Source organism: Bactrocera dorsalis, unplaced genomic scaffold (genome assembly GCF_023373825.1).
Source record: "Bactrocera dorsalis isolate Fly_Bdor unplaced genomic scaffold, ASM2337382v1 BdCtg140, whole genome shotgun sequence".
Lineage (NCBI taxonomy): Eukaryota > Metazoa > Arthropoda > Insecta > Diptera > Tephritidae > Bactrocera > Bactrocera dorsalis.
In genome coordinates this window covers 4,475-31,568 of record NW_026038191.1, presented here as the reverse complement: position 1 = coordinate 31,568, position 27,094 = coordinate 4,475, and the positions used below count along the sequence as shown (strand labels likewise).

Sequence of the window (27,094 nt, the reverse complement as noted above, 5' to 3'; positions counted from 1 at the left end):
AATCCAAATGTAGACGTTGCGTTTCCGCTTCAAATGGTCTTCTTCCTCAAAGAGGCTGACGAACAACCCAGACTGCGATCCACACAGCCTTCTGTTATTCTTCTGAATGTCAATGTACTCCTTGAAGTGTTGGTCTGGTAGATTTGATAAGTGAATAGGTCTCTTATAAACCGCTTCCAACAAAGCATCTGTATTACATACAAACTATGTAAACAAATAACGGCTAAATACCGGCGGCAGTTATGAACTAGTCAATTCGTTCCTATGACAGTCGGGTGTCCATAAACGGAAGGGACACGGATTTTTATCCGGCCTAGGACTGTCAACTCGGCAGAACTCTGACGCTACAATAACAACAAGACTAGTCAATTTTGTAACGGTATAGCACTTAAAGTTTCAACGAATTATAGGAATGTTGGAACAAGATGGCACTACCTATATGTACTAAATGTTCTCAATGTTGCTCAGAGTGGGGGTACTAATTGAGCAACATATGAAAAAACAACCCTGCAATAATAAACAACGGATACTTTGGTTAAATGCTTATCTATATATATCGTACTTTTTCTGGGACGATTGGTGATCGCCATTAAAATTATTTATGTCACAGTTATTTTGAAAAAGCTGTTATTAATTGTTGCCTCAGAAGCGTGCAGGTTTCATTGTACTCTGGGATTTTAGCCAAATTCACGTCTTCACCTTCATCCAAGCGATGATCGTACAATTCCTCCCCGAATATTTCATTCCAATCTGCAAAGAGAAAATGTACACAAAATATTGCAGTAAGTATCCTTCCCTCAAGGAAAATATAAGTTCCACTCCTGGCGGTTTGCAGTATACAATATCATGCTTACCTTTACTGAAGTCGTGTGCGTTGAAACGCACCCAAAGCGTGTAGCGAAACACGTTAGTTCGTATGGAATAGCCCATCACCTTGATGTTTGAAAGTTTCGGCTTGTCGCTGTTGGGATGTTTTGTGGGTTCTATGCCTGGACGTGGATATTGGCTTAAAGCCACGTACTCCTCGTTCCTACCGACTCCCTGCAACAATGGGTATAAACTTTTGCCTTCGCCACAAATTAAGTTTTGACTGGATTTATTACACGATGGCAATGCCGGCAAATGCGCTAAGTCCACCAATGTAGGAAAAATGTCTATAAGCTCAGCGATAGTATGAATATTCTGTGAAGCATTTGTCGGAAATTCCGGGCTGCGTACAATGAGTGGCACGCGCAAAGCCACTTCGAAATTACTGTACTTGGCCCATTCTGCATGTTCACCCAAAGACCAGCCATGATCACTTGTCACTAGCACGATGGTGTTGCTTTTATTTAGATGTGCAATAAATTTCCCAAATAAGTCATCCACGTAGGCAACGGAGGCGTAATAAGCCTGACGTATCTGGGAGCGATGTTTCGCCGAAATTGGGCCATAAGGGAAGGAAATGTTTTGATGTTTGAAGTCATCTCGCGAACGCACATCTATATATGGATTCCACGCGACATTCGGCATATCTTCTGGCTTATTGTTATCTGTCGTATAATTATTGAAATCTTCGAGGCGAAATTGGTCGATGAACTGTTGCGGAAAGCGGAAATTAATGTGCGGTTTGTGAAAGCCAACTGCTAAGAAGAATGGCCTACGACGCTTGTAAGCACTGACAAAGCGTATAGCTTCAGCGGTCGACTCAATATCAGGCAGTGTCTTTAGTGGTTGAGTTTGCAAATGAACTGGGCAGATTAGATTTTTCCGCAATATTCCGCCAGCATCCGGACACACTGGTGAATTCATGTACTTTTCGCTCTGTGGCCGAAAGACTGGCAGCGACCAACTGTAGGGATAATCGTCCGTATTGTTTGACGAGATGCCTGGATGGAAAACTTTTCCAATACCATATGTGTAGTAATTGTGTGCTTTAAAATATTGTGGCAGCGTCGAAAAGTTGCCGGTAAAATCGCGCCAGTAATTGTAAAAGTCGTAGAGATGCAGTGTATCCGGACGACGGCCAGTAAGCATTGAGTTGCGACTGGGAGCACAGAGCGATTGCTGAAAATCACATGGTTTTTAAATTCTCTACAATTATTTGAGCTTATTTCATTTCAAGTAATTCATGCACCTAACCACTTCCATACCTGGCTATAAGCACGTGTGAAGTAGTGACTCTCTTTAATGAACGCGTCTAAATTAGGGGTTTGAGCCAAATAATCACCATATCCGCCCAACGCAGGGCGCAAGTCGTCAAAGATGATAAGCACAACATTGCGACGTAATCCGTTTTTTGCCGCTTGTACGGCGAGTAGAAAGAAGATGCACAGCAACATTAGCAGAACATTACTCACTTTGACGTTTAACATAGAACTCCCAAAGCAAATAATATACAAAGCACTTAGTAATAAATAGTAAAATCTGTTATTTCCAGAGCTCCTTACTGGGCGACTCTCTGCAAAATAAATGAAATGCGAGACGATAGTCACTTTCTTAAAATTTGTTTGGAGCCAATTATTACAAGTTGCGACAACATCGTTTTGGAACACACATACTTACATACACGCATATTAAGAAGTGTACACAAACACATTTACAAGCACTCTGATCGGCGGAGATTTAATCGAAATAACAAAGGTATTTTTATGACAACTTCGGTCGGGCTCAAGTTGAATAACTTTGAAATACAATAAGAACTGAGCGCACAAAGTACAAGCGTTCATACAAGTTGGAGCTCATCTCAATTGTTCCTTAATTTACCGGAAGTATACGGCACCTACGAGCATTCGTGCAAACAATCCGCACATACGTATATACTTAAATGTTATGAAAATAATATGGTGTTGGACATAATTTTGTTACTTTTCTGTGATTTTGTGTTTTCTACATTTATCACCTTTGCAAATAACCGTCGGATTCTAAATAAATTTTTTCAACTTGGTAGCACTGGTACTCTTAACTTTTCCGGTGCATCTGTGAGTACTGTTCGTTTAGTATAGCCCGTTTTACAATGTTTGTTTTCATCGTCTGTTTCTTCAATTTTTTGCCCAGAGAACGCAAAATACACATTTGCCTATATCTGCTTCAAGTTGTTCTTTTACGTATAATGTCGGCATCTATTCTAAAGGCAGGGACATTTAAACACATTACTTGCCGTAATAATATTTACCCAAAAAGTACTCTGCAACGTTTTCCTGTTCCAGATGATTTTGTCTTCTGGTCAGCTGAGTATGTAAACTATTCGCCTCCCATTTATACTGCGCCACATATAAATGGACAACCTTGGGCCGATCCGGACATCGGTTGTGTCGATTTTCAACCCAAATGGAATCAACTAGATGGCGCTGTAAATCGTGTATCGTTCAACGGAATTTACAAAATTGAAAATGGGCTTCCCATAAACCCCATTGGACGTACCGGCTTGAGTGGCCGGGGATTACTAGGGCGTTGGGGACCAAATCACGCAGCCGATCCGGTAGTTACACGATGGAAACGCAACGCTGATGGCAGCGTATCCATAAACAGTGATACACAAAAGTAATGTAAATGTCTTCAGGAATAATTACATTTTAACAAATAACAAATTTTGACTTGTTCACAGAAAAATGTTACAAATGGTGGCAATACAACGCCATGATAATAATATGTGGGCCATACCAGGAGGCATGGTTGATCCTGGTGAGAAGATTACCGCAACTCTTAAACGCGAATTCATGGAAGAAGCTTTAGATAGTTTCGGTAAGTAAAACCTCAATAGTTTCGTTGAAATCCGTTGTGATAAATCATATCAAATACCTTTGTATGGTCAAATTCAGAAAATCAAAAAGTGATTGAAGATTTCTTCGCGAAAGGAAATGAAATATACAAAGGATATGTAGATGATTTTCGTAATACAGACAATGCATGGATGGAGACAGTTGCCTATAATTTTCATGATGACAGCGGAGCTCAGGTGGGAAAATTAGCTCTCTCGGCAGGTGATGATGCCGCAAACGTAAAATGGTTGGATATTGATAGCACCATAAAATTACACGCAAACCATATTGACATTATTAAAGAGGTTATAAAACGATTAAACGCCTACTGGTAAATAATAAATTTAATATATCTTAAATAATTGTTTTTATAAATAAAATAATGAAATCTCAGTATATCTGTATGTATACATTTGTTTAAAACTTATGATGAAACTTGGCATCACTGAGCACTATTGTGCCGAACAGCTGTTGTCAACATAAGATTTTGGTTGGTTAGATGACAGCACAAACAAAAGTTCCATGCGTGTAAAGTTGTTTCAAAACATATACAAAACATTCCGTATAAAATATAATCATATGGCTGTTTTTACGCAAGTTTTTAATCCTTTGACGGCGCAGAACGAATGGGCTGTACATAACGATGATTACGATTATGATTTGGAGCTAACATGCACTGGATTTGGAGACATGTTGCATGACAAGGAGCGCAATCAAAAATACTTCAAAGCACTGCGAATGGCTATTGCTCGCATGCATGCTGACGGCCGCGAAGCCCACGTGTTGGATATTGGCACAGGTACAGGTATATTGTCAATGATGGCACTAACCGCCGGAGCTGACACAGTAACCGCATGCGAAGCATTTATGCCTATGGCGAATTGCGCAGAGCGCATTTTCACGGTAAACGGATTTGGAGATAAAGTGCGTTTGGTAAAGAAACGTTCAACAGAAATGCGTATCGGTGTTGATATGCCGCAAAGGGCTAATCTATTGGTGGCCGAGTTGTTAGACACAGAGTTGATAGGTGAAGGTGCTATTAGTATATACAACCACGCGCATGATGAACTCCTAACAGACGACGTCGTTTGCATACCATCGAAAGCGACGTGTTATGCCCAAGTTGTACAATCACCATTGGCTTCACAATGGAACTCTATGAAAATAGTTGCTGATTTAGATGGCAATATTCTACTACAGCCGCCAAAGGATGTATTGCAATGTAAAGGAGATGCTGCCGTACATGATATGCAACTCTCACAACTAAGCTTGGAAAATTTTGTTCCTCTAACAAAACCAGCGGAAATTTTTGAATTTGATTTTAATAGAAAGTCTAAGACGCCAGTGCCGGTACAACGACAACAATTGCTTGAAATGATTGCCTTACAACCAGGTTCAACTGATCTAATATTCTACTGGTGGGATATTAGTATGTACTCCGGGGACAATTTAGTGTTGAGCTGTGCTCCATATTGGGCCCATCCGGACTACAAAAGCAGAAACGATATAATACCTTGGCGTGATCATTGGATGCAAGCCATATATTACATACCAAAACCACAACATATTTCCAGAACCGGAGAAAAATTTGTATTAAGCTGTAACCACGATGAATATTCGCTTTGGTTTGACGTGCATAACACGCTAAAGTCGAATACAACTGTTTCACGACATGCTTGTACGTGCAATCTTCACCTCGCCTATCCTCGCTCTCGAATTGGTCAAATGAATCAGTCGGTGCGCAACAAAAAGTTTCTAAACTATTTGGAGAATAATTTAACGAAAGACTCGCAAGTGCTGTGTCTTGGCGATGGATGTATTTTGGGTGTGGCTGCTGCAAAGATGGGAGTGACATCAGTTGTAATCTCTGAAAATCACTATTTTTCTAAACGCTTCATGGAGTCTGTAGTGAAAAATAATGATATAAAAAATGTGGAATTTATCGAAAATGTAAATAGCCTACCATATTCGAAGTTATCACAGTTTACCCATATCTTTGGGGAGCCATACTTTTTTAGTGCTATACTTCCTTGGGATAACTTTCAATTCGGTCATCTTTTGCAAAACATCATTGAGAAATTACCACCAACAGTAAAAATAGCACCTTATTCCGCCAAAATATTCGCAGTTCCAGTGCAATTCACCGATCTCCACAAAATCAGAACACCAGTGCAGCAATGCGAAGGATTTGACTTGAAGCTTTTTGATCGAATGATTAAGGTAAGAGATGAAATTTGTAATTGCGAAATATCTGTATATACATATTTGATATAACTCAAATTGCAGCATGCAAGGGCAAAGCTACCTGACCATAAAGTTGAAGCACAACCCCTTTGGGAATATCCCTGTAAAGCCTTGGCAAAACCTCAAGAGCTTTTGCATGTAGATTTCCACAACTTTAAGAAGGAGCAGTCCAATAATGGTGACATCCAAGCTGAAAGGTATGATTTCTTACCCCGACAGTCTACAATATGTCTGAAAAATATAATTTCATTTGTAGTGATGGAATATGCAACGGTATCGCGCTATGGGTGGAATGGAATATCGATGGAGGATCGGGTTCTAAATCGATTGTGAGTACAGGCCCTGTAGAGCCAGTTGAGCCAGGAAAGTTTATTAAATGGGATATGTTCGTTCGACAAGGTGTGCAACTATTTGAGCAAGGTTATCCTGTTATTAATGGAAAAAGTAGCATACGATGGGCATTACAGCACAAACCAACATTAAGTAAAATTGAAATGGATTTTAATGTAAATGTCTAAATTTCATCATGTGTATTATGTAAGATAGTACGTTTAGTTCTAAATTGTAAACACGATTGACATATAGATTTTTAAGTATGCATATCTAGTATATTTATAAATTCGAAAACATCAATATAAGCATATATGACAAAGTTATCCAATCGCACACATATATGTATAAAAGAAAAAATCAATTAATTTTTTGGTATCTCATGTTCCATTTGAGTTAGAACAATATTACGATCAGTCTGCGTAGTTGGTGTTGTTTGCTTTTGGCCAAATTCGCCACCCTTTAGACGTTTGCGTAGATCTAAGGCACGAATGTCTGTCATTAAGGAGTGCTCTTTGTTCTCTAAATCAACATCAATTTTTTGTGCATGTTCTTCCAACAAATTGTAATTTGCTTTAGATTCATCAATTTTGTCCATTAAACGACGTCGTATGGCCTGCAGTTTCTGAACCTCCAAACAAAGCTGGTCATGAGCCTCATCCAAGCACAGTTCCATTCCAGAACGTTGCGCTCTATTCTCCAAGCGTGTTTCCGCTAATTTCAACCCATCGGTTTTATCTCTTAGCGCTTGCTCCAAAGTTTTTATTTCACAAACAGCTTTCTCCATTTCTTCTTTCATCTGAAAATGTTTCAGAAATTTCATAAACACCAGATTGTCTTACTAGTTTTGATTTAATAATATTTTTATAGTGAATAGGAGGTCTTACTTTCATTTGTTGCCACTGAAGTTCATTGCGTGCTCGTTGTGTCTCAAAGATGCGCTTGCGTATGGCATGCTCAGCGCGTTCCTGTTGTGTTATCAGCATGTTGCGAGCCTTTTCACGACACACGAACAAGGCTTCTCGTATAGCGTAAGTGTCAGCCAATTCGTTCTCAGCCATTTGTTTCATATTCTTAGTGTGCTCCAACCACCCCTGATAGGTGCAACAACTAGAAAACACAACAACAAAAAAAAAAACAGGATTAATATTTTTATAAATTTTAAAACAATAGTCGTCTTACTTCTTTGGATTACGCGTTGGGTCAGGTTTGTAAGTAATGTTGGCTGCAAATTTATTTAAATCAAGCTGCGCCACGTCCAATTCCTCAGCCTCCGCTTTGTTTCCGACTTCCAACCCCAGTTTGAATTTTACCTCTTCTAAGCGGCCAAGTTTCTCCCAAGCTCTCTGACATTGATCGGCAAGAAGGCGTTGATTATTCTCAATAACAGCTAATTCGTTTTTAATTTCCGTATCAGCATCGTCATAGGTCAACTCAGAACCCAAACGACAATCGCGCATGGTCAAACATTCAGCAATAACACTAATAGGGGTTTGCATAGCTTCCAGTTCCCGTTCCGTAGAAGCCTTCTCCTCCTCGAGCATTTTCATTTCCCGCACAATTCGTTCGAATGTTCTGGCGATAGTTTCGCGCCACCTCGCTAGTTCTGCAATGCTGATTAAAGTCAAAAGTATATTTAGTGCTTAATATTCAATATCTTTGCATACGCCTACCGATCTGCCAACGCCTCGTTAGTTTCGTAATTCGTCCAATCGCCTTCGATGCGTGTCTCATTGCGCAGAGTCCGTGAACTCTGTCGAATATTGAAAGCGTCGCTCCGCCTTGCATCGGCTACATTCCGTAATTGATTTACACGACCATTCCAGTCAGATAATGCCAAATGCTGCAAAGGCTTCTCCAATGTTATAACTGTATGATGAGCCATATTGGTAATGTTATATGTGTGGCGATTGTATCTATATATATATAATATATAAGTAGTTTATAGTTATGAAAAATCACTGATTTTATTCTTGTAAACTTCAATTTGGTAAGAATTATTTAGCTAAAAATATATACAAAAATATTTTGGAAACTTTCAAAAATTTTTGGAACATAAAAATGGAGAATTGCTTCGATCAAATTTTTAAACACGATACAAAAACAAGATTGCTGTTGGACTGTGTGAGAGGATACCACAAATTTTACATTGCTAACAATTGTTTATTAGAGAAACATTTTAAACTGGTATCCGGTGGAAACTTTACTATGGTTTCAAAGCTAATACATACGTAGCGTAAATACCCTTAGCAACATCTTTTCTATAGTTATTATGTTATTCTCATTGGTGTTGAGGTAATGGCGAAGCTAACCAAATTTCTACATTTATTATCAATTAATTTATTATACTTTTTTTCAATTGAAATTTGCCATTATACACAATTTTTTTTTTAGATTTTCGAAACTACTTATGTACTTCCGCAAAAAAGAAAATATACCATTTAAACTAAACAAAACAAATGCTTTCCGTACGTTTGTAAAATAGGACATAAAAAAGCACAAAAGAGTGTTTAAATTAAGAAAAATTAGTTTAGCTTTATATATGTATAATCAATTTTAGTTTCAGTTTGTAAATGTTTGGATTAATGTGCAGGAAAAACGGAAATAGCTGACATGGAGAAGCAACCGCACGTAAAGATAAAGCAGTGAAAGATCCCTTTACAGTGTAGCCCAATTCAATTTTTTTAATTTCTTGAGTTTGATTTATAAAAGATATGGCATAGTAACGAATTGCGAGCAGATTAATGCAAAAAATTCATAAAAATTTTGATTTACGATTGTATAAATATTATATTGTATGTAAAACTTTTGTTATCTGCGTTAAACGAAAAGTATTTTAGAATTATTGTCTAATTAATCGAATTAACTCTGTATTGTTGAAGAATTGGTTATGGGTAATGGCACCATTCTTGTCTGACATTCGGTTTATTCCATAAACTTGCGATTGGCAACTCTATGGGTTGAAAATTCATTGTAATAGCATTTTCGTTTTAAAGACACTACACACATTGCTGATTTACCACAGAATCTTGTTAAAGCTATAGATTTGCAATGATAATTGAATAAAAGAGAATAATATAATTGCTTTAGAAGATCAATTGACATCATTTTTTGACATTGGACAATTGTTATTGTTGAGTATTTTGCGAAGGTGCTTCGAGTGTGAAGGAAATAGTTGTCTGCAGAAATATTACACACCCGTAATTTATTCTTTTATTTGGCACACGAGAAAGTGAGTAAGAGATATTCGCAAAGTGGTGCCACTTACGCGACATTGTTGAAAATATTCGACGACGACGAGAAGAAAAAAGTTAACGGCGAGCAAAAAAGTCAGAGCGAAGAAGGTGGAACAAAAATAGCAAAAGTCCACAATGGCGAGCACCGGTGTTGGTAAGAAAATTTTTCGTGGAAAAATTAAAAAAACGCGTATTATTGTGCATTAGAAGTATTTAAAAGTGGTCTGTGTTGAAAATATTTTAATGTTTTTGGTTCAAAAAAGGGGTTTATTGAAGCATTTCGAAAACATGTGACGTGCCATAGAGAACTGCGGAAGCTTTGCAAGTTTTTTTTTTGTTGGATTTTTGATTTTTCACATCTCCACTCGCTGACAGCAATATGAAGTACAAAATGTTAAGCACTTGCAGTAGTTACACGGCTGCTATTAGTAAAGAAAATAATTTTGACCAATTTTTTGGTGGAAGTTAGCACCCATTTCATATATTTATATATAATGAATGTACTCAGACGATAACAAGCGTTCCAATCGCACTAGGCAGAATTCCCCATATATCAAAAATGTATATGATGGATTAAAAATCAAGAATCGTAATACCATTAAATTAATTAATGTAAAATATCAACGAACCATAGATAACTTAAATTCTTACAAATTTAAGCTGGAAGATTTACAGGTTTATTAGTCCTTTAAACACCATGACTTAACATTTTCACTACTTTTTCATAGTTTTTATTCTCTTAGTTTATCCAGTCTTTATTTCAAGTTGATGTACAATAGTACTTTTGTTGCTGTTATTATTCCACCACTATACTCATACTACATATTTAGGGCCTTATTTAATTAGATTAGGAATTGAAGGGTTCGCATTTGGAGGAACACCTATGTATATGGTTTAAGGTCATTCATTATAAGTGCGAAGCGCATAATGCAATAAAAATCTCTCCAAGCGTTAATTATTTGTAAATACATAAGTATGTCTTCATGAACGCAAATTATGGGCATAAGTGACTCAATCGTAATTATTGATCTCTTCGTATATCGCCTATTGTAATAATTCTAGTAATATATAAAAAGCTCAACTATTTTCTAACAAATAGCAAATATTTAAATGATTTAAACGTCCTTATGTGTTACTCAAAAGGACTGTTGATTTTCAATAACCTCCATTACAACATCCCTCGTTAATGACTCATTCACATTTGCGTGATCAACGCGCTTTTGAAATAAATATATCCAATAATTAATGAATATTGTTAATTATAGATGAGTTTATGGATTCATATTTGTTTTTGAATATTGCCATCCATATGCAGCACATTTACGAGGGAACTATTGCATTTACAACCGAAAACTATTAATTAATATAAATTTAAAATTGAACATGATTTTATTAGGGATATATCTTTCAAAAGAACTTTGTTAAAAGGATATCTCTATTATAGTGGTTCCGCGAAATTTCCGCTTGCTGGAAGAGTTGGATCAAGGCCAGAAAGGCGTTGGAGATGGCACGATTTCATGGGGCCTCGAAAATGACGATGACATGACATTAACACACTGGATCGGCATGATAATTGGCCCTCCTAGAGTAAGGCAAAATAGTTGATATAATTTATTCTGAATATGTAGTGGGCAATTTCGCATTTTGTTTCCTCAGACACCCTATGAAAATAGAATGTATTCTCTAAAAATTGAATGCGGCGATAGATATCCCGATGAACCGCCCGCAATACGGTTTTTAACAAGAATTAATATTAACTGCATTAATCAGAGCAACGGTGTGGTAAGTTTATATATAGGAATGCTCAAAAGACAAGCTTAATTTAATGTTTTGTTGTTTTCTGTTTTGTTCGGATTTTAGGTTGACCATAGATTAGTACCCATGCTAGCCAGATGGAATCGGGAATACACTATAAAATCAATGCTCCAAGAAATACGTAGAATCATGACTTGCAAAGAGAATCTTAAATTGGCGCAACCACCAGAAGGCAGCGTTTTTTAGTTGATCACCTCAATTGTCGTCACTGACAATTCAGCAACAGCTGCCGCTACTGCCGTTGCCGCTGCTGATGCTGTCGCCCTGCAGTTGCTGTCATCAAAGTTGCCGAAAACCGAAGTCATAAATGTTCTACGTAAACGTCGTCGCCGTTGTATAAGTCGCCACCACTTGAACGTCTTCTCATCTGAGAACATGTTATTATTATTATTATCATTCTCTTAAATTTAATTAAACAAGTTGAACCGAAAATGGAACCATCAAAGAAATAAAGTAACGAAAATAGTAATAATAATAAGTGGAAGAAATTGAAACAAATCTAAAATATCTAAAAAAAAAAAACACAAAAACAAAAAGAATAACAAGGCGAAACGTTGAGCAGTAGAAAGTAGGGGAACAGAACTATAGTAGTAACGAAATATGCAAAGAAACATAGCAACTTACGAATTCATTAACACCATAAACACTAGTATCACACGCCTATAATACACACACGGCCGAGGAAACAACTGCATAACATAATTAAGATTATAAACGCATTAAATATTTATTAATTAATGAAATATTAACTTGAACAATAGATACAGAGGAAAAGCGTAATATATTCAATGTGCTGCAAAGAAATTATGCAAAGTTAAGGAAATGAAATAAAGTAGCGAACGATGTTAACATTCAAGCGCGCCAATGAGCGTGCATCTAAATGAAGCTTTTTAACATTGAAATCAAATAGCACCAGCAGTAAGGTACCATTCATGGTGCAACACTAAGAGCCGGCAAACTTTCCGATAGCGCGGCAAAGCTGCTGCATATAAATTTGCTTTTATTTTAAGTTCTTTTGATTCGCACTGAGGGGTTCTCTTAAATATTGATTTCTTATAATTTGACATTTCACGTTATAGACACTTTTTTTTCTAACAAATACGTTAAATTTTTTCTCTGCCTACAAAATTTAGATAGAATTTATTTCATTTCATTCTTATTTGTCTCCTTCTAGCCCATTTTACTCTGATTCGTGGGGGAAGTATAACACTCAGTTGAAGACTACTTAATGAAGCGTAAATTGAATGTAGAATAAATTACATTTCCATTCAGCTTCTAAAAGAAAATGTAAATTTCTTGATTATTTTCCTTAATTACTATAAATAAAATAATACTTAAAACGTAAATAAATGCATTAAAAACAATACCTAAAATAATTTCAAAAATTTTGTTTAATTGTTTGAGATTCGATTGAAAACTGTGAGGGAAGAGATTTAATGGCTGATTAGCGTGGAAACCATGACTTCTAATGAATAGGCAAATAGGACCGTACGTTCAACAGCCTATAATCCTTAGAACGGAACTCTACTTTTGTTCTATTGCATTATTAGATATTCTCTATTCAATGATAACAAGTTTTTTTTTTCGTATATTTAGCATTTTATTTGTGGTTTTCATTCTTTAATAATTACGTTAAATGTAATCTTTAGTTTAAATTGTAACAATTTTCTAAGTTTCTTTGGGAGTTATGATTGCTGCCAATGATTTCTCCCTGCAGTGAAGTGTTGCGCTTTCTTCAGCTGATGGCGGTGCTAGCTCGGCATATTTCGTTTACATAATTTTTCTGAAGTTTTAATGCTTAATTTTTTTTTTGGATTGTGTTTAGCAATCTATTTATCCTTGGGTGTAAAAACGATCTTTCTAGATTTCAAAGTTGACCACTTATGTCTCTTGATATAGTATGCGATTACGCCCAAGAAAGCAAGAATTCCAAATGCCTTAATTGTAAGCTGCTTGCGATCGTCGTGTTCTGGCTCAGAAGTCCATTTAAGGAAGGTGGCTACGTCCTTTGCCAATTGACTTGTAGTTGGAGGTGTACCATCTGAGTACTCAATAACCTTGAAAGTAACAATAATTTATGACAAATGTAAAGAAAGCTTTTGTTTTACGATTTAGCTACCTCATTGTATAGCACTTGAGACATGGAAATAGCACCACCAGGGAAGTACGGGTTAAAGTACTGTCCATCACGCAACACTACACCAGCTGGAGCATCGTAATAACCAGTAAGCAGCGAAAATACGTAATCTTCACCTCCTTTGCGAGCTGATACAATGTAGCTCAAGTCTGGTGGGTAAGCACCGTTATTGGCAGCACGAGCAGCCTCTTCGTTCGGGTAAGGGGAGGGGAAATAATCAGAAAGTTTACCCGGACGAGTGTAGTAGTTTCCGGTATCATCGGGACCGTCTCTAACCTACATTTTTCAAAATAAGAGATATCTCAATAAAGATGTCATAATTTGTATATTAATAATCTACCATTATTTCTTCAGCTTCTGCCTTTGCTTCCGCCTCAGTGTGAGAAACACCTACCAAGTTACGGTAAGCAATATAGCGCATAGAGTGACAGGCAGAACAAACCTGCTTGTACACTTCGTAGCCACGGCGGATACTACAATAAAAACATTAGAATATATATTATTCGTGTACATAAAAATTTTACTTTCTCACCTTTGATGGTCCAGAGAGGAAATAATACCCCTATGGCTCCATGGCATTGCTGGTGGATGTACTTCTGTGCCAGATGCTTCCACTGAGCTTTCCAGAGCAAACAGCAAAGCCCCTAAGCCTCCAGCGACGGCACCAACCGACGCGATGAGCTACACGTAAACAAAAGTTCTTATCATATAAGGAATTACGTAAGTTACAATTGCAAATCAAAGATTGTTTATTAGTAATAGAACTTGCAAATATTAGCTTTCAACTGTTGCAAACTATTACACATTGAGGTTATGTTTGCTGCTTCATTATGAAATATATTCAGAATGAATACTTTTTGTGAGAAATATTTTAAAAACGATTTTCACCGATTATAAAATGTGTTCGCTTGGTAATAATCTGTCACTTGCAAAAACAACATTATACAAACCTTTTTTTGTCCATTCGTCCATGCCCTAGCAGTAGACAGCTGTTTGGCCTGGAAATAACAGAAAACATTTTACTATTAAATTTATAATTCAACAATCTAAAAAACAGTTAAAGTTTTGTTGCCTGCGGAATTCCTCAGAAACATATGAGCTAATACTATTTTATATGTCACTCTATCTATAATAGCCTCTATTCTGCCTTGTTATGTAAGCAACGTAAGAAAACCTTCCAGCCTCTACAAATGCAACATATATTTTGCATGACACGAAATTCACAGTTTTGTAATACCCAACAGAGTGTGTATTTTGCCCTAAACAATTTAAGATATAATTTAAAATTTTGCAAAAATTCTGAAAATGCATAATTTTTGCTAACCAAGAGCTATGTTTTCTCTCACACTTTGAACCGTTGCCTAACCAAAATTCACGATTATTACAAAATAATTGCATAAAGAGTTGAAGTACCTGTTGGAAACCAACTACTCCCGAAGTTCCTAATAATTTGGAGCCACAGATTCTTCCTAAATTCGCCGCCATCGTGGCTATTGGAGGTACAACACGACTTTTTGTAGGATGAAAGAAAATTCGGAACTGTCCAATTGACATACACACGCATTCACACAAACACCAAAAAGTTATCACACACACATATACTTCTCATGCGAGTATAGCAATTATTCTTCGTCTGACATTCCGTTTTTCATTCATTACTTGACATTTCTGCTTCTTGCCAACCATATTTCGAATATAGCTCCCTTCACACAAAATTTTATTTGTGGACATTTTGTCATATTTATATATGTGAGTGTTGCATTATTAAAAATGCAATGCATTTTCAGAGAATGACCAACTGTTATATGTACTCTTGCAACATGTTGCTACGGAGTATAATAGTTTTTTTTTCGTATTTAATAGTTTGCCATGTTAATTTGGAAGCCACTTCTGTAACTTCTGTTCTAATGTTGATAGACCGTCAAATCAACTGAAATTTCCTTATTTCATTAATTTGTTTTTTCTATTTTCTTTCGGAATAATGCTGCAAATTTAGTAAAATTTGAAGAAAATTCATGCATTGCTGCAGTTCATGAAAGTGGCCAATGGAACGTCGGAATTTTTCGTGCAATAATTTTCAATGCTGTGCTCGCACAGATTGTTGGTTACGAATACGTGGCCCTGAACTGCCCTGCACATCAAGGTCGCTATTCATTGTTGGACAACCGGTGCCACAGTTGGAAGGGCCAACGACGTCTTCAAATTTAGGTATGTGATTAATACATATTAACTCATTTACCCAGCTTTATTCCTTTTTTTGTCGGATTGTTCAATATTTATATTCGAAATTCAAAATGTGTTAATGATCGTACATTGCCAAGTCAAGAGATCGATTTCAGACACTTTATTGTTTTACTTTCTTATTTGTAAAACATTTATAAAACATGATTTTCCACAGATCATCTCATTTACATCGTAATATTTTCCTTACAGCATTCCGATATACAAGACCAACAGAAATTATTCAGGAAGATATAAACTTGAAACAATTACTTCTTTCGGATACCACAATACAATGCTCTCCTCTTCATCTGCGCCAGTTACTACGTCTATATAAAGTTGATGTTCTCTCTCCAGCGCATGTTCTATTTTTGCTTGTTTACCTTATTGCATTGGAGTGCGGTTTTGTGCCGAAACAGCTATTTAAGAAATATTGCCGTGTGCTTTCGCCAATTCCACCTTTCCTTACCTATCACTCAAAAAATGTATTGTTTCTAAGTAGAGAAAAACCGATGTATCAGTTCAAGAGCCCTCACGAGACATATTTTTCTATTGAGCTTCGTGTGCAAAATCGAAATGTAAAGCATAGCTCTCTTAACTCAATACTTACGGCTCTCGTAAGTGGAGATTATCTACTTGTGACTCTAACTCCGACTACAACTACTTTGAGGGGCTCTAGTTCTTGTTTGTCAATTAACCGTTATATTATATCACATTTAACATCGCGAGAACCGATATCGCGATATTTTCGAAATCTAGATCAGTTAACAGTACAATTGCGGGACGAAGTTTTTATACCAGTTCGCAATGAGCAATTAGCATACTTGGGGACAAGTCCTTATCCTTCAATTAATGGTCTGCCACTGGAGATTCGTGAGGTCCTCTACGGTTATCTAAATGAAACCGATTTGAAAAATTTGTCTCAAATGTCGAAACTATTTTATACAGAAATTGAAAAGAGGAACATGGAGAGCTACAAAGAGGGCAACCACAATGGACCTAACGAACAGACCGATTTAGAAGAAAGCGTTTATGAAAAAGATAACAGTAAAGACATACTTGTTTGATGAAGATTTTGTGAAAAGAGCGTTGAATCAAAATAATTAGCTATTTTAGTAAACTTTCAATTTAGAATATATATAAATATTTTGATATAGTATTTAAATTACTGTAAAATAAATTAATATTGTGGATTACAATATTGTGCTGCAGATTCAATATTGTTTAAATATGTGTATACATATATGTATATTTTATATTTGTATATGTTAAAATTTGTATAGCAAATATTTCGAAATTCGAATATGAAACAGTCAGTTCGAATAATAAGTGTATTGGCAACCCAATCGCGCTTGAATTGTCAAATCTATTCCTTGATTGTCAGCTGAGTTCATTTTGTAACTCAATAAAATAATCAAAATATAATTTTATTTGTTGGATTAAGACCAATTTTTAATGCGAATGAAATTAGAAAAAGTCTAAAGGCAATTGGTCTAACTTAGGGTTACAACTAAGATTTTCTATTAGAGAAAATTCGTTTAGCACATTTTTAGTACAAAGTTGTGAAATAGTTGACAAATGAAAAAGTTTAAAGTGGCAGCGCTTTTTTGTAGGGCAGTACATCCATATAATGTTCATTAATTCGGGAAAAACATTCCATGAGTAAAGGTAAACACTCCATAGCACAATTTCATTAAGGTTTCGAAACAGTTCATTAGCAGCATAAAATACTAAAATTAGGTTGACCACAATGATTAAAATCATGTGGAAAGTAAGAAGGTGAATCCGTCATAATGTGGCTACTATGCTTTTGTGAATACAGTAGCTTTAATGTTTGGGAATTAGTATTTTATATGTAAATAATATTTTCATACACATTATATATGTACATGCATATGTGTGCATTCATATAAATGCTTCGTGAGTATCTAACAATAGGAAATTGGCTGAATCATTTGCCATCAATCTTTATTTTCCATGTGAGAAATTAAAAATTGTTTGACATGTAAATATGTATATACTCACGTACATAGTATGTACATGCATACATATATGTACACATATCCATAACATCATATGGTCGATCGCTGGGGGAATTCACGATTGGTTCAAATTCCTCTGCGTTCACAATAGAGCTCATCTCGCCAATCTCGACATTACTAGCTTACATACATACATATTTCAGAAATTAATCTCTTTATATGACAATACGTTAAGATTCAACAACTTATAACGGAAATTAAATAAAAAACGGTTGAATGGAGGCGATCATTGATTCTCTTTTAGGTTAATGGGAGATGTTTTTTAAGTAAAATAGGCAGCCTTTTCATGTTCTATAGGCATGTGTGGCTAAATATGAAAAGTTATTAAATTTGATGAATTTATAATATAAAAATAATGAAGCAGGCGCACATAAAAATAAAAATAATTTTTATTTTATAATATACTTACAGACAATGGAAGGGAACGAGCACGATGACGCAAAAAAATCATTGCTGGAGAGTCTGAACGATCTCTATAAGCTATCTGAAAATAAAGTACTGTCTCAGGCGCATTGCTTATTCATGACCGTCTACGTTATTGCCCTACAAACGGGTTTTATACCGCAAAGTTTTATTGTTAATCGACTTAAGGGCTTAGTGCCCCTTGACTCTTGGTCCACAACTCATAAAAGCAATGTGAAAATCTGTTGTAGTCAACCGCCATCGTATCATCGCGATTCCCCGCATGAAACTTATTTTTCAGAAAATTTTATTTCAGCTCTTAAATCCGAGGAGGAGGATAAATTGAAATCTAAATTAATCGCCATAATCACTGGTGACTTTATGATGCTCACCTTGTCTCCACATCCAATGACAAACTTGCTGGGGCGCAGCAGTTGTCTGTCCATCGGACGTTACGTTATAGATCAGTCGGAAGGTAAAACCAGCCTAGACAGTTGTTATCAAAAGTTAGATCAGTTGCAAAATCAACTGCGCAATGAATTATTTGTGCCATTGCGTGTGGATCAGCTGACCCTGTTAGGCGCCTTTCCATTGCCAAGTTTTATGGGAATTCCGCGAGAGCTTCGTATCGAAATCTATAAGCATTTAAGCTCTAAGGAACTGCACAAGCTAAAGCGGGTTAGTAAAGACATTCTCTTGGAAATAAAAATATTTAGAAATAAAATTTAAGCTGGCGAATTTTGACGCATTCAAAGTACAAGTGATAGAAAGTAACTGTAATACAATATTCAATTATTTTACAATAAAAATTTGTTAAATATAAAGCGGAAATATTTAAATTTTTTACAATTAAATTTGCGGAATATGTACATAAATATATATACATACATATGTATGTATATTGGATGAAGTGTTTTTTTTTGAATAAAATTTGAACATAACTTCCTTTAGTGAAATGAGTCGCCTGATGTTACTGCGCTTCTGTGAATGTTTACACAAATACAAGTGCATGGGTTATCATTCAACCTTCATTAAAACACGCCTGGGCAATAAAATGTGATATCCTTATCATCAGCGTCGTTACCGATTTGTGATAATGCTTTCGGTTTCTTTCAGTTTGTGTCACAATTTCCGGCCAAAGTCATCGTGACGAGAGCGTGAGTGAGCGCAATTTTAAGAGCGAGCGAGCTTTTTTGAGAGCCAATGCCAAAAACAACAATTCGCATTGGCGTTTTTGTGTGTTAGCGAAAGTTCATTCACACCATACATTAGTCCCACTTATCTGATTCTGTTTTGTCTCATTAGTGCAACTCTGTTCCCTTTATTTTGAATGTCAGTTCTCGAATGAGGACCCCTTTGTAGTTTTACACATCGTTTGCAGCACTAGAAACCGTAGAGTCCTTAATATTGGGTTCCTGCGATTTAACCGTGCATTTATGTTTGTATGTAGATGGTGTGAGCTCAAAGTTTTCTAGATGTACTTTGTAATTTTTTTAGACGAAAAAATAATACTGGATTTCTGATTCTGAAAATTTTGCTCAGCGTTGAGGCCCATTACTGGCTTAATGGTTATGTAAATAAGCGAAATTGCCACATTTGGGACGAAGAACAACTTGAAGAGATTCAAGAGCTTCCTTCAACTACAGTCTGGCGTGGTTTGTGTGTCGGTGGCCCATATTTCTTCAAAAAAGGCGACCATGGGAACGTAACCGCGACATGATAACCAACTATTTGATACCTGAAATTGAAGCTCGTGATCTCGACGACATTTGGTTTCAACAAGACCGCGCCACATCCCACACATCGCATCAATGGGTTTATTGAGAGAACATTTCGGTGAGCAGAATATTTTACCTTTTTTGCCGGTCGATTGGCCACCAAGATCGTGTTATATCACACCGTTAGACTTTTTCCAATGAGTTTATGTTAAGCCGAAAGCCTTTACGGACAATCCCGCTTCGTTTCAGGCATTGGCGCAAAATATCACGCGTGTCATTCGATGCCATGCCAGTTACCAGTCGAAATGTTTGAAGGAGTCATTGAAAATTGGACTGAACGGATGGACCATTTGAGACGTAACTGCGGCCAACATTTGAAAGAGATAATCCTCCAAAAATAAATACCGAAGAATGTACTTTTGAATGATAATAAACATTCCACACTAAATTTGAAGTTTGAATGGGTATAATAGTTTCTTAGACCAAATACCATTAACGCCGCTACAAGGCAAAGCTCTATTGAAGTGTGGAAGTCCAACCGAAACGGATGCGTAGCATAAATTGATTAACGCTTACCAAACGAAATGGGTCAAACGAAATAAAATACGAAATTTAAATGCTTAAATAAAATATGCTAATTTCGTATGTACTTCCATACACACACACATACATACATATGTATACAATGCATAGGTAGTGTTTTCATTACAAATTTACCTACATTTGAACATAATCAAAGAGGGTCCTCCGAGACTTTTACAATATGTACAAAAATGAAACAATACACTATATGTTCCAATGAAACGAAAGCTTTGCAGCGCATACAATACTACATACTCTCTTCTCTTACACTCAAATTGCCTCCATCACTACCGGATGTGAATGGCGGCGAGCTTTTGCCGACTGCTGCCGACAAAATTGGAGCAGCATCACCGTGAAACGAGTGTTTGGCTTTGTGAGTGTTCGAGCCAGTCGCTTACAACTCTCGCCAAGCACGAGCACATACACACAGCCACACGAACCGATGCATCGAGTTGCGTTTAAGGATACAGCATCCTGACGATTGTGTGAATGACATCAATTCATTCAAATCAGTTTCGTTTCGTTAGCGCCAGAGCGCAGTTTGGTAAGCGGACGGGCCATACGGTTAATACGATTGGATAGTGCGGCCATCGAGCGAATCCTGTAGTACACATTGTACATGTGTGTGAAGAATGTGTGTGTGCGCTCGCTTGTTTACTTTGAAAGCGATGAAGAAAGTGAAATTAGTGAAATGGTGAAACATAAATATCAAAAGCCATCGACCTTATCCCACTAAAGTGTTAAAAAAAAAATATTTGCGCAAAATTTCTACGGCTGAGCTTTTATGAGCCTTTTAATGTGGTGCCATTGTCAGCTGTTGTTCTAACGGTGTAATGTTATGGCAAATATTTGAAAAGTATACGTTTGCTGTTTTTCGCAGCCACCAATTCAGTGTGTGCGCTTAAGTATATGTGTGTGTGTGTGTAGAAGTGTGTAAAAAGTGGAGTATCAATATTTGAAATAAAAAATGCAAAATATATTAACAAATGTATATACATACATATGTACCGAAATGTGTATATACAAAAAGAAATTGTACATAAATTCGTTTGTATGAAAGCATGTTGACGGAGTGCCGTTAATTTTATTAATTTGAATGATTTGCGAGCGAAAATATGAATATATACACATACATACAAACGTACAGAATTGCTGAGCGAAAATTTCAATATCTAGTCAGCCATATTTCGAATTGTTATGTTCGAAATTATTGCTCTAATTAAAAACAGTTTTAAAGATTTCGATTCAAAAATATTTAAAAAATTATGATTAAAGAATGAGCGTCCATTTAATAGAGCTTTTACTGTATTCTTTATTTATGAATTGTTTTTACTATCCTATCTTCTAAGTTGGTTCGAACTGGACACAGTGTGCCAAATTTTACTAAAATCGGTTCAGCAGTTTAGGAGTCCATAGCGGACAAACAACGTGACACTTACTTTTTATATATACAGTATATATTACATCGAAAACTCGTTGCTAACTACTTCTAAACGGTTTCTTCGCCAGTGCTCTAGACCTAGGTTGTGAATAAAGAAAACATTAATATTTACGCTGACCATCAAAGCTTTCTTGCATAGGCACCTCACCTCTATACAGTTTTGACGAATTTTGACAACTAGATTTCCGTCGATTGAGGTTTCCTATAGCTCCCTACATTGAAAGCTGTAACCTTTAACTTCTTTAGTCATCACTATTAACTGTGCGATCTGAGCACAGCCACATAACCACTGTTCGTTCTGTTAGAAGAGCTCTGGTAGCCTTTTTTTAGGCGAGTAATTTGGGCAGGAACTTTGAAAGCCATTTTAGTATATCCAAAGAGTACCAGACCGACCTAAATCTGAGTCGCCAAGAAGTGTGCGTTTAGTGTATTTAACAAGAGCAACAGTTGTCTCAAAAGCACCCACTTCTGTCTAAAACTAGAGCAGATCTCGGTCTAAGTACCAACTTCTCGTGGTTCTCTCTTTACTTTATTTCGGTTTTATTCGCACTGCTGGCATGACAGAGGCATAGAAAAATAACTTTTCGATATTTTTTTGGAAACATTTGTAGAACATCGCCAGCAACATGTACTGTTATTCAGTTCCTAAAATACTTCTACAAATGTGATTGAAGAACTGTAGCTGTTTTGGAAAGTCGCTACCGAAATTTAATACTTCTTGACAACGGTTTTGAAATAAAAACGGTCGAAGTTTTTCTACTCGCGCGAGCAGGTTTTTGGTTTGCTACCGATGCGGCTGCTGCTGACGATTAAAGTGAAAAATCAAATCGAGCAAAGTGCAAAGAGTTTTTGTGCGTTCGTGCAAGTTTGGCGCGAAATGTTTGGCGTTGTTCGGTGCTCGGCTATTAATTAAGTAATTTTAATTGGAAAAGTTTAACGACACGCGTGTGCAAAAGTCTCACAAATAGTTTAGAAAATACCAAATTTAAGAAGATTAAAATTGAAAATGTAGAAAAAAAAATTATAACAAAAAAATCGCGTTAAATTAAATCTCAAAAAAGTTTAAATGAAAACACCAACAAATCTGAATGCGCAAAGACAATTCTAGGATAATAGTTCGCAAATATACAAAAAAGCGCTCATTTCGACTTAGACAAATACCGCTAGCTGCGCGAGAGGCGAAGTATTTGGCAAACTGGATTATACCGCAGATAATAACGGGCCATGGGAGAAGAATCCGGCTGTCGCTGTGAGTGCTGCTGGCAGTGCCGGCAGCGGCGGTCACGGTTCCGGCAGCGCGACGACACTGGCCAGCGGTGGCACCACAACAACAACCACCGTAACGCCAATCACCACAGTCGCTGGCATTAAGCCGCTGCAACAGCAATTGCAACAACAACTGATGCATCAGTTGCAACAACGGCAGCTGCAGCAGCACCATCAACACCACCAACATGTACAGGGCGCGGCTGGCGCTGGCGCCGGCACCGCCAGTGGCATAGGCTCGGCTGGTGGCAACAATTCGACTGCGGGCGGCGGTGGGCACTCGCATTTGCATGCCACCCATTCGCACCCGCATCAACACGCCCACGCGCACACCCATACACACGCACATCAGCATGTGCATCACCAAGGCGCTGGCGTTGCACTGCTACAGCAACAGCAGCAACAACAACAGAAGCAATTGCAACATCAGCACTCGCATCCACCGTTGGCGCCACACGCACATCCGCCGTTGCAGCATCACGTCTCGCTGGGCGGTGCCGGCAGTCATCGCTATCAGTCCATGGTGGCGGCTGTGGTGCAACAGCAGCAAATGCAACAACAACACCAACAGCAGCAGCAACAGGCCACGCAGCAGCAAGCACAGCAGCAACAGCAGCAACAACAACAGCAGCACCATCACCATCGCCAGCATTCCACGCCGCAACATCACCGCTCGGCATCGCAACACTCCGCCACTACCATAAGGCGCCGCACACTCTCGCACGTTTCACGCTCTTATTCGGCGTCCGCGGCCGCCGCAGCTGTAGCAGCAGCAGCAGCTGCCGCCTCATCCAATGCGAAGAACTCTGGCGGCGGTGGCGGTAGTGGTGCCAGCATACAGGTCGCCACGAGTGTGGAACGCTCTCGTTGCCGTTCACCAATGATGCTGTGCCACAGCCACAGCGACGGCGAGTTTCCCATGTACAAAGGTAAGTACAACAACAGCTAATGTTTCCAACCAATGGTCAATATGTTTCCCCATAGTTGTGAACTACTTCAACTCTGAAGCAGTACAGAGCTTAACGCGAGCTTTTGGTTGGGCCACAGTTTCGGAATCGTTCAAAGCACCTAAGCTTAGCATATGGGTCCAGCTGTGGTCCTCATATCTAGGGAACAACATTTTGTATCTTAGCAATAATTTAGCGGCAGTTCATTCCGAAGCTCCTTTATAATGTTTAAAAACAAAGTTTCCCATAACAGTCTCTTTATAAATGCTAACGAGGCTGTCGCCTAAGGTCCTTGAGATCCCAAACAGCGCATCGTTATCATTCATGAGACTCACAGTCATATTAAATCGAGGTAAATGATTAGCTGACAGCGAACGGGAGCAATGGAGAGCAAGAGAGAATATTGTATGGGTGTTTAATGCAGAAAATACCGAACGAAGGATGACAAAGGGCCCGACTGAAAGTGCAGCCGCATTGGTAATCGAACAAACTTACACACTCGAGGAGCGAATGCACCTGAAATGACATGTGTAAAGCAGCATACATGGCTGCGTAGATGTTTCGCAATAATTCAATTGGAAACGATGTAGCTGTAATAGCAACTGACACTAACAAAGCGGCAAGCAGGAAGTGCATTGAACTGTTGCATTGCAGTGGCAAAGACTTTCTCTGTTCCACAGTGCAATCATGCTTTATACATATCAGCATTCCTTAATGAATTCTAGTTTATGATTGCCATCTTTGTTAATTTACATAAATAAAATTTTCTGGTTTCTCAAATGGAAGCCCACAAAATCGGCGTATTTTCCATTGAAATTGTATCAATTCAGAATTTGTTTGGAAATCCAGTGATCATTGCAAATGATGACTAAGCTTGCAATAGAATTTTTAACTCAAAGTGAACTGAAATTGCTCGCCTCCGTCGTAAATTTGTTTCAATCTCACGCATGACCTCACCTAAGCACGGGCTATGATACCTTTAATGTGTGCGTCGACATTGTTACGCACTTTATCGCCTTCTACACTTTGTATTTAATAACCTCACTCAGATAGTGCCCATGCACTCATCCTTATGTGCGTCTTTTTATGGGCGAAAGCGTCATCATAAAAAATAAGCTTTTTCGTCTTAAAAATATAATATATGTATGCTTCGTGACTGAAATTTTTATCGGCCTTCAAGCATTTGGCCATAGGAAGACTTCAAATTTCGCACGGAATTTTAAACATATTGTTTGTGTAATAGTACATAGCTCCTTTTCGTTCTCACACCAATTTGTTATTGATTGATACACACCTCATAAAGTATTTTTCGTATCTTTTAAAGAAAAAAATAAATATTTTGACGTGTAGGCACTTTGAAAATGTATCAACCTGCGACTTAAATTTTGATGAGGTCTAGTAAAAAGAAATCCACTATTTTTGTTTTATTGGTTATAGTTGGAATTATCCGATTAAGGCGAAATACGAGTATTCATCATTTTGTTCGATAACTAGTTGCCATTTTGCAGGCAGTTTCATAATGATACTCTCATAGAAACGCTCGTCCTTATTGACAAAACTGGGACAGTCGATATTGACAAGCTTCATTGATACGACTTTTCACCAGAAAAATCATTCGCTATAGACAGAAAGAGGTAGTAAGCACATAATGTCAGGTCGGAACTATAAGGTGGATGCATTAACAACCGATAAATCAAGTTTCCGGGGCTTAAGTGGTGTCACTATCGATATGTGCGGTTTAACGTTGTGCTGATGAAACACAATTCCTCTTCTATCCTATAGTCTTGCCTTGCTACCTTCAAGTTGTTGTTGCTTCCTTCATTGTTGTTAGTGCAGGTCCGTATCAAGAGTTTGTTCGTAGTTGAGCAGCTCATAGTAGTTAGATGATTTCCTGCCAAAAACACTAAGCAAGATTTCCTGATTGTCAATCTTGTCTTGTCCGCGCGATTCCATCACAACCGTTTTCCTTCCACATTGCCGTAAGAGTCTCACTATTCATAATCAGTAACTATCCACTTCCGGAAATTTTTTAGTTGCTTTGATAATCGGTTACAGTGCTTGCATGATGACCGACCTCGAAGTTTCTATTATTTGATCGATTTTTTCGACGATTGGCCTTCCTGGTGCCTCTTTGCCATCAAATTGCGTGTGGTTGCTTGTTTCAGTACCAGGACCTTAGACTCTATTCACATTTCCAGCTGCCTGTATTGCGTTTTTGCATTTATCGAAGAAAAGGAAAGAAGTCAGTGAATTGTGGCGTATTTTCTAGAGTTAAGCAATCATAAAACTGTCTAAGTACCTTTTTAATACGAAATTGTATTATTCTGGTGCCATTAAGTCTAACCCGATGGCAAAAATTCGATAAACTGATTACTTCGTCCACTTATGGGAAAAATAGTGGATTTATTTTTACTGGGCCTAATAAAAGGTGAGCCGTTTTGAAGTGTTCTCTCAACAAATCCATTGATTGATATGGTAGCTCTTGAATTTCTCCATGTTGCTTTTCAATTTTGCTTGTTTACATATTCATTGAAAACGACTGATCTTCTTGAAACTTAGCCATAGAGCATCTTTACAGAATGTGAGTTTCGTAATAAAGTTGACCGATTTGTAAACCTTGTTCAAGAGTAAGTCTTTCCATGATGAAATCCAAGCAATATTAAACAAAAATAGCTTGACAGCATGACACGACTGACTAGGCTATTGAAAAAAGTACTTCTACTTGGTTAAAAGCGAAAATATATTTGTAATGATCAATTATTATTTCCTTTATTTTGTAATGGAATTTATAGTATTTGTTTATCGCAGGGAAATAAATTGTTTCGACATTTTAACTAACTGTTAAATGCAACGACGCAGCAAGATACCACATTGCGTTATTTAGGTATTATATTCATGGCGCAATTTATTTTGAAATATTAATTTCTATGAACAAAAGAAGTTATTTATCAGAATTACAGGTGGGCAAATTCCT

The 27,094-nt window shown here is 37.3% G+C and overlaps 9 protein-coding genes across 12 annotated transcripts; 6 read left to right on the top strand and 3 right to left on the bottom strand.

Annotated features, from left to right (window-relative positions):
* Positions 1-512: 512 nt before the first annotated feature.
* Positions 513-2,849, bottom strand: LOC105233690 (iduronate 2-sulfatase). Its single transcript, XM_011215833.4, has 3 exons — positions 2,133-2,849; positions 855-2,046; positions 513-750 (listed from the first exon to the last, which is right to left on the bottom strand). Exons 1-3 carry the CDS (start codon positions 2,352-2,354, stop codon positions 611-613), a joined length of 1,554 nt encoding a protein of 517 aa, XP_011214135.2. The 5' UTR covers positions 2,355-2,849; the 3' UTR covers positions 513-610.
* A 147-nt stretch (positions 2,850-2,996) lies between these two features.
* LOC105233691 (putative nudix hydrolase 6) lies at positions 2,997-4,092 on the top strand. The gene is made up of 3 exons (XM_011215834.4): positions 2,997-3,522; positions 3,587-3,723; positions 3,801-4,092. Exons 1-3 carry the CDS (start codon positions 3,092-3,094, stop codon positions 4,073-4,075), a joined length of 843 nt encoding a protein of 280 aa, XP_011214136.2. The 5' UTR covers positions 2,997-3,091; the 3' UTR covers positions 4,076-4,092.
* A 73-nt stretch (positions 4,093-4,165) lies between these two features.
* LOC105233693 (protein arginine N-methyltransferase 7) lies at positions 4,166-6,629 on the top strand. Its single transcript, XM_011215837.4, has 3 exons — positions 4,166-5,960; positions 6,027-6,181; positions 6,241-6,629. The coding sequence occupies exons 1-3, from the start codon at positions 4,263-4,265 to the stop codon at positions 6,500-6,502; spliced, it is 2,115 nt and encodes a 704-aa protein (XP_011214139.2). The 5' UTR covers positions 4,166-4,262; the 3' UTR covers positions 6,503-6,629.
* On the bottom strand, positions 6,567-8,692 carry LOC105233692 (tektin-2). The gene is made up of 4 exons (XM_011215835.4): positions 7,988-8,692; positions 7,497-7,928; positions 7,202-7,424; positions 6,567-7,113 (listed from the first exon to the last, which is right to left on the bottom strand). Exons 1-4 carry the CDS (start codon positions 8,197-8,199, stop codon positions 6,679-6,681), a joined length of 1,302 nt encoding a protein of 433 aa, XP_011214137.1. The 5' UTR covers positions 8,200-8,692; the 3' UTR covers positions 6,567-6,678.
* A 597-nt stretch (positions 8,693-9,289) lies between these two features.
* On the top strand, positions 9,290-13,188 carry LOC105233694 (ubiquitin-conjugating enzyme E2 variant 2). 2 transcript variants are annotated; one of them, XM_011215838.4, is made up of 4 exons: positions 9,290-9,704; positions 10,995-11,137; positions 11,207-11,332; positions 11,411-13,188. In XM_011215838.4, exons 1-4 carry the CDS (start codon positions 9,686-9,688, stop codon positions 11,549-11,551), a joined length of 429 nt encoding a protein of 142 aa, XP_011214140.1. In that variant the 5' UTR covers positions 9,290-9,685; the 3' UTR covers positions 11,552-13,188. The 2 variants fall into 2 exon arrangements, with proteins under 2 accessions (XP_011214140.1, XP_049317782.1); XM_049461825.1 differs by lacking the exon at positions 9,290-9,704 and adding an exon at positions 10,505-10,523.
* Positions 12,941-15,082, bottom strand: LOC105233695 (cytochrome c1, heme protein, mitochondrial). Its single transcript, XM_011215839.4, has 6 exons — positions 14,916-15,082; positions 14,453-14,500; positions 14,035-14,183; positions 13,843-13,975; positions 13,485-13,778; positions 12,941-13,422 (listed from the first exon to the last, which is right to left on the bottom strand). Exons 1-6 carry the CDS (start codon positions 15,054-15,056, stop codon positions 13,195-13,197), a joined length of 993 nt encoding a protein of 330 aa, XP_011214141.1. The 5' UTR covers positions 15,057-15,082; the 3' UTR covers positions 12,941-13,194.
* A 273-nt stretch (positions 15,083-15,355) lies between these two features.
* On the top strand, positions 15,356-16,948 carry LOC105233696 (protein nutcracker). Its single transcript, XM_011215840.3, has 2 exons — positions 15,356-15,710; positions 15,936-16,948. Exons 1-2 carry the CDS (start codon positions 15,548-15,550, stop codon positions 16,787-16,789), a joined length of 1,017 nt encoding a protein of 338 aa, XP_011214142.2. The 5' UTR covers positions 15,356-15,547; the 3' UTR covers positions 16,790-16,948.
* Positions 16,949-17,232: 284 nt separating this feature from the next.
* On the top strand, positions 17,233-18,997 carry LOC125775265 (protein nutcracker-like). 3 transcript variants are annotated; one of them, XM_011215842.4, is made up of 2 exons: positions 17,233-17,390; positions 18,176-18,997. In XM_011215842.4, exon 2 carries the CDS (start codon positions 18,179-18,181, stop codon positions 18,893-18,895), a length of 717 nt encoding a protein of 238 aa, XP_011214144.2. In that variant the 5' UTR covers positions 17,233-17,390; positions 18,176-18,178; the 3' UTR covers positions 18,896-18,997. The 3 variants fall into 3 exon arrangements, with proteins under 3 accessions (XP_011214144.2, XP_011214145.2, XP_049317781.1); XM_011215843.4 differs by having other exon boundaries at positions 17,359-17,501; XM_049461824.1 differs by lacking the exon at positions 17,233-17,390 and adding an exon at positions 17,458-17,493.
* A 1,660-nt stretch (positions 18,998-20,657) lies between these two features.
* LOC125780158 (transcriptional regulator ovo-like) lies at positions 20,658-24,363 on the top strand. The gene is made up of 2 exons (XM_049461822.1): positions 20,658-20,762; positions 23,061-24,363. The coding sequence occupies exons 1-2, from the start codon at positions 20,658-20,660 to the stop codon at positions 24,120-24,122; spliced, it is 1,167 nt and encodes a 388-aa protein (XP_049317779.1). The 3' UTR covers positions 24,123-24,363.
* The last annotated feature ends 2,731 nt before the right edge of the window (positions 24,364-27,094 follow it).

Excerpts from the sequence above, each read along its gene's own strand:
- LOC105233690 (XM_011215833.4), bottom strand. The coding sequence starts at position 2,354 with ATGTTAAACGTCAAAGTGAGTAATGTTCTGCTAATGTTGCTGTGCATC. Across the intron at positions 2,047-2,132 it reads TCACACGTGCTTATAGCCAG|CAATCGCTCTGTGCTCCCAG; the intron begins GTATGGAAGTGG and ends TGTGATTTTCAG. Across the intron at positions 751-854 it reads CGCACACGACTTCAGTAAAG|ATTGGAATGAAATATTCGGG; the intron begins GTAAGCATGATA and ends TTCTCTTTGCAG.
- LOC105233691 (XM_011215834.4), top strand. The coding sequence starts at position 3,092 with ATGTCGGCATCTATTCTAAAGGCAGGGACATTTAAACACATTACTTGC. Across the intron at positions 3,523-3,586 it reads ATAAACAGTGATACACAAAA|AAAAATGTTACAAATGGTGG; the intron begins GTAATGTAAATG and ends ACTTGTTCACAG. Across the intron at positions 3,724-3,800 it reads AGAAGCTTTAGATAGTTTCG|AAAATCAAAAAGTGATTGAA; the intron begins GTAAGTAAAACC and ends GGTCAAATTCAG.
- LOC105233693 (XM_011215837.4), top strand. The coding sequence starts at position 4,263 with ATGCGTGTAAAGTTGTTTCAAAACATATACAAAACATTCCGTATAAAA. Across the intron at positions 5,961-6,026 it reads TTTTTGATCGAATGATTAAG|CATGCAAGGGCAAAGCTACC; the intron begins GTAAGAGATGAA and ends CTCAAATTGCAG. Across the intron at positions 6,182-6,240 it reads GGTGACATCCAAGCTGAAAG|TGATGGAATATGCAACGGTA; the intron begins GTATGATTTCTT and ends TTTCATTTGTAG.
- LOC105233692 (XM_011215835.4), bottom strand. The coding sequence starts at position 8,199 with ATGGCTCATCATACAGTTATAACATTGGAGAAGCCTTTGCAGCATTTG. Across the intron at positions 7,929-7,987 it reads AACGAGGCGTTGGCAGATCG|CATTGCAGAACTAGCGAGGT; the intron begins GTAGGCGTATGC and ends GACTTTAATCAG. Across the intron at positions 7,114-7,201 it reads TTCAGTGGCAACAAATGAAA|ATGAAAGAAGAAATGGAGAA; the intron begins GTAAGACCTCCT and ends AAACATTTTCAG.
- LOC105233694 (XM_011215838.4), top strand. Across the intron at positions 11,138-11,206 it reads TGATAATTGGCCCTCCTAGA|ACACCCTATGAAAATAGAAT; the intron begins GTAAGGCAAAAT and ends TTGTTTCCTCAG. Across the intron at positions 11,333-11,410 it reads TTAATCAGAGCAACGGTGTG|GTTGACCATAGATTAGTACC; the intron begins GTAAGTTTATAT and ends TTCGGATTTTAG.
- LOC105233695 (XM_011215839.4), bottom strand. The coding sequence starts at position 15,056 with ATGTCAATTGGACAGTTCCGAATTTTCTTTCATCCTACAAAAAGTCGT. Across the intron at positions 14,501-14,915 it reads GAGTAGTTGGTTTCCAACAG|GCCAAACAGCTGTCTACTGC; the intron begins GTACTTCAACTC and ends TGTTATTTCCAG. Across the intron at positions 13,976-14,034 it reads TCCTCTCTGGACCATCAAAG|TATCCGCCGTGGCTACGAAG; the intron begins GTGAGAAAGTAA and ends TTTTTATTGTAG.
- LOC105233696 (XM_011215840.3), top strand. The coding sequence starts at position 15,548 with ATGGAACGTCGGAATTTTTCGTGCAATAATTTTCAATGCTGTGCTCGC. Across the intron at positions 15,711-15,935 it reads AACGACGTCTTCAAATTTAG|CATTCCGATATACAAGACCA; the intron begins GTATGTGATTAA and ends TTTTCCTTACAG.
- LOC125775265 (XM_049461824.1), top strand. The coding sequence starts at position 17,473 with ATGATTAAAATCATGTGGAAA. Across the intron at positions 17,494-18,175 it reads TGATTAAAATCATGTGGAAA|ACAATGGAAGGGAACGAGCA; the intron begins GTAAGAAGGTGA and ends ATATACTTACAG.
- LOC125780158 (XM_049461822.1), top strand. The coding sequence starts at position 20,658 with ATGAAACAATACACTATATGTTCCAATGAAACGAAAGCTTTGCAGCGC. Across the intron at positions 20,763-23,060 it reads TGCCTCCATCACTACCGGAT|ACAAATACCGCTAGCTGCGC; the intron begins GTGAATGGCGGC and ends ATTTCGACTTAG.